The 4,592-nt window shown below is 34.1% G+C and overlaps 1 protein-coding gene across 2 annotated transcripts in view; it reads right to left on the bottom strand.

Moving 5' to 3' along the window:
• Nucleotides 1-2,317: 2,317 nt before the first annotated feature.
• The window catches only part of si:ch1073-513e17.1, an 18,960-nt gene continuing 16,685 nt past the window's right edge, over nucleotides 2,318-4,592 (bottom strand). For both annotated transcript variants that reach the window (XM_005159769.6, XM_021468185.3), the window contains 2 exons: nucleotides 4,567-4,592; nucleotides 2,318-3,667 (listed from right to left, as the gene is read on the bottom strand). The exon at nucleotides 4,567-4,592 is cut by the window's right edge and continues 65 nt beyond it. In XM_005159769.6, coding sequence (XP_005159826.1) covers nucleotides 3,521-3,667; nucleotides 4,567-4,592 — 173 coding nt within the window. In that variant the 3' untranslated portion in view covers nucleotides 2,318-3,520. The remainder of the gene's footprint in view (nucleotides 3,668-4,566) is intronic.

Genomic DNA, 4,592 nt, shown 5'->3' with positions numbered 1-4,592 from the left:
AAAAGCCATTCTTGAAGCTTCCCTCAGTGTCACACATGTAAATAAGCGCGGACGTCATCTTGCCGCATTCAGCAAACTGCATCCGGGTCATTTTCTGCTCTCAAAGAATGCTGAGGTAAATCAAAAGCGCCTGTCAGAGACTATCAGACAAAAGCAGCGCCTGTATTCTTATATCTCTTATAGTTATTGGCCTGTATACATTTAAGATTTACAACATTAAAACTATAAGCACCATTAGTTGTAAAAAACGAGAGTTTTTATTGTAATTCTGGCATTTATAAAGGATGTAATGCGCCACCTGCTGGCCGCCTGTGTAATGTAATAACCGTATAATTAATTATTTACGGTGTGTAAATAGTAGTGCACTCGTGGTATCCATTCAAATTATGACAGGATATATTTAAATAATGGAAATTTAAATGTTTAACTTCATATAAAAGTCCAAATATGCGATAAAAAAGCAAAAGGGACATGTAACTGAACTGTAAACAATAGCATTGCATTTATTTAGCATGATCAACATCATATACAAATCTATCATTGATCACAAACTGTTCTAATGATTGATATATATTCTTATAGCTACAAAAATAAGTGCTGGCTATTGTACCTTAAATCAAGACTCTTTGAATGGTGTAAACATTATAAAACTTCATGGAATGTAATAATCATCAAATGCTGAAATTATGTATTTATTTAATGAATTTCAGTAATGTTCCCTGGGTTTTCTGTAAATAAATCTGTAACAAACAATGGTTTTCATGGTTGGTGACCTGAGTTTTGAACTGAATGACACATTATAGTCACTTCAAAATGACTCAAGAGCTTTGTATTTTCATTTAACCGATGCATTAAAGTGCTATTAAGTATTTTAAGTACATAACATACACTTGTTAAATCATGGCATAATAAAGCAAGTGTATTTTATAAAAAAAAAGTAAACATGGAATTACTCTGAATTAATTCAGGATGATGTAATTATTCATTCTGAATTGTTTAGCAACAATTACAACCAGAATTATAAACAACTCTTACACTATTTGTAAGGCATTACAAATTTCTCCTTTAAAATCCCTGAGTGAATTATAATTATTTTATGACATGATATTATATAATAATATCAAGTCAAAAGTGATCACAATGTACATTTTTGAATAATAGTAATAAATTGATGAAATATCACAAGTATGGGAATAACTACACTGCAAAAAAAGCACTATTCCAAACTCCAAATATCCACAAATTCTTAAATCAAGAAGCATTTTCTACACTGTAAAACCTAACAGTGAAAAATCACTAAATTAAATGAGTAAGTTTAACATATAATTTTAAAAAAGTTACTTTGACTTAATGAAAAAGAGTTTTGGAAACTCATAAACTGATTATATTAAGCAGAACTCAAACCTAATGAGTTATGAATGACTTAATTGTATTTTTTGAGTCAACTTAACTCTAATTTCCTTAAGCAATACCAAACCATTTGAGTAGCTATATATGTTTGCACTTAATTTGATCTATTAACTAAAGTCATAACGATTTGATAACTGAACTTAAATGTTTAAGTTACTAGCACTCTAAGGGCTCTAAGCGCAATGATCTAAGCGCAAGGTCTAAAATGCATGGCGCAAAAGCATTAAGGGCCTGTCCGAATCCATTCAGCCTCTTAACTTTCTCTTTACTTTTTTTTTTACTCTTTACTCCTTTACTTTGGTGGAGTAAGGAAACAGTGGAATCTCACTCCACTGAAGACATCCATTAGCCGACATATTTAATTTCGTTTGTTAGGCGTAAAGTGTTGTTTCAAAACAATTTCTAAATTCAGTTCTAATTTCCAGCAAAGGAATAAATGAACACTAATAACGAAGTGTGGTCAGAAAACTAAGTTATTTCCAAACACACGTCCTGTTCTTTTGCTCTATATGGTGATGCAGACGTCTCCAAAACCCAAAAGTTGGACAAATCTAAACTTGTTTTATTAAAACAAATATAAATATGCATATAATAAGTAATACTGATATCAATAATAACATTATATTTATGCAAATCGTCAATAAACTGAAAAAAACCAAGGCAGTGGTTTTTATATTTCTGCAAAAATGAATAATTTTTATAATATTTTAATCCTTTAATTATTTTTAATTTGTAACGATATTTGGTTATTGCTGTACATCCTGTGTGATATTTGGTTATTGCTGTACATCCTGTTTGTAATAAGCAATGTGTACACGTTAAAGCCGCACAACTATTGTGCTTGGCTGGACTTTAGAGCTGCTTTTAGTTGGTCAGTAGTGCAGTCTATTTTAGTTTCTCAAAATAGCAACGCACCAAAAATGCACCTTAACACACCTCCTTTCTAGACCAGCACACCCATAATTCCACAAAGTGGCGCAAATGGATTTGCTATTTAAACAACGTGGTGCAAAAAAGGAAAATTACAGTTGAGTTGGTCCGAAAATAGCAACAAACCTCGCCAAACACATCTTGCACCTTATTGCGCCGGGTGTATGAGAGGGCTTGAGATGTTTGATGATATCAGTGCTTAATTTGTGAACTGCGAGGTCCCGGAACAGATCGGGTTAATGGATCTAGCATGTTACCTGAGGATGTTGAGGTGTCGCACACGAAAGTGGAGATAGGGGTGGGGGGGATAGAGGGGCATTGGATAGTGGAGGGGTGTCGTGGACGCAAGTAAAGAGCTGGGGCGGGGGTTGGTTGTCGCGGATGAAAGTGAAGAGGGTTGGGGAGTCGCGGAAGTAAGTGAAAGTGAACAACTGACAAGGGAGGACAGCGATCGGTTATGCTGATGAGGAGGGAGATCTTTAAAATGAGGTGCCGGATCAGATTTCAGAGGTGCCGAATCCGGCGTGTTCCAGCACAAATTAAGCCCTGGATGATATTAACACAAATAACATATGTGGTATTTGTGTTAACTTTATATATATATATATATTTATATATATATATATATATAAATATATAGTACTCAAACCCTTTTATTTAAAAACTTAAACGGTTTGCCGCAATCGGTTTCCTCAGTTTAAGCTAACTTTTTACAGTGAGTGTGGACAAGCAAGACATTGTCACAATTATTGTCTTGTTTTAAGACCAAATATGTCATAATGAAGAGAGTTTTTTCTTAAAACAAGCAAAGTAATCTTATGCCAGAAGGAAAAACAAGATTATTTTTCTAACCCCTTTGCCGGATTATTTAGCTTGTTTCAAGGAAAAACTCACCTAATTATAACAAATTATTTCCTAAAACAAGACAATATTTTGCTTGTCTAAAAATGCTTCTTAAGTTATGAATTATTAGATATTTGAACTAGAAACAAGGCAAAAAAATCTAAGTAAGAATATCTTTCTTGCAGTGTAGTGACAGAATCTCGTCCTTTTTTGAAATTAACAATACAGGCACTATCTGTATCAGTCTAAAGCGTTTTAAAACAACATGATTTAGTGAAGTTGGTCCAAACGTTTGACTGGTAGTACATGTGTGGAGTAATAAGGCGATCTGAAATGTTTAATCGTGTTCATCTGTGTCTGATTCCTCATCTGTTCTTGCCCAGCTCTGAATCTTCCCAGTGCCAAAGATCACATAAAAGATGGCTCCGAATGCACTCACTCCAGCCGACAACCAGAACACATTCCTCCAGCCGGAAACTGAGTGCTGATCAGACAAAACAAGAGTCAATAAACTGATTTAAAGGTCCTTTTTCATTGATAAAGTCATAAGAAGTAATAGTTCTCCCCCCCCCAAAAAATGACAATTTCCTCACCATTTATTCACACTCAAGAGTTTTTTTAAATGAATTTCTTTCTTCTTTTAAACACAACAGGGATATACTTGGATAAAGACAGCCATTAAAAGGTGACCCCTTTTTTACAAGACATAAAATAAGTCTCTGATGTCTCTAAAGTGTGTTTGTGTGACATTTCATTTCTAAATTCCATATAAATAATGTTTTATAACTCTTTAAAACTGCCCTTTTAGGCTTTGATCCTAATTGTGCCATTTTGGTCGCTTTAGATTCAAATGAGATTGTGCTCTTTTCAGAAGAGGGCGGAGCTATAAGTGCCTATGCGTCAGCATAGTGGCAGATTCAAAACTCTAATGGCGGACGACTGCTCACGCAGGGGTGTTTATGCTAATGAGGGAGAGATGGTCACTAATGGGCGGGGCTTTCCCCCTCTGATGACACGTACAACGGAAGAATTTCAATCAAAGTGTTTCTGCAGACTGTTTTAATCAAGTGTGATTAAAAACAATAGACTTAATTCATTTTTAACATTAAAAGCTGGCTATATTCACACACTTTCTCCACATAACTGTTTATACAGCTTATAAAACTGATTTTTGCATAATAGGTCCTCTTATAAATCCATAATAGGAACAAAATAAATACAATGGAAGTCAATGGCTTTTGGTATCTCTTCCCTTGTGATCAACAGAAGAAAGAAACTCAACAGGTTTGCTACAAGTGGAAGATTCAGGATTATTTACGCATTTTTTTAGTGAACTATCCCTTTAAACTAATGCAACATTACAGATATTAAAACACAGCTTACATTTTTGGTAAAGTAACCCACTACGA

The sequence above is a fragment of the Danio rerio genome, chromosome 19 (assembly GCF_049306965.1).
Source record: "Danio rerio strain Tuebingen ecotype United States chromosome 19, GRCz12tu, whole genome shotgun sequence".
NCBI lineage: Eukaryota > Metazoa > Chordata > Actinopteri > Cypriniformes > Danionidae > Danio > Danio rerio.
The sequence above is the reverse complement of the archived record's forward strand: the minus strand, read 5'-3'. Positions and strand labels throughout refer to the sequence as shown.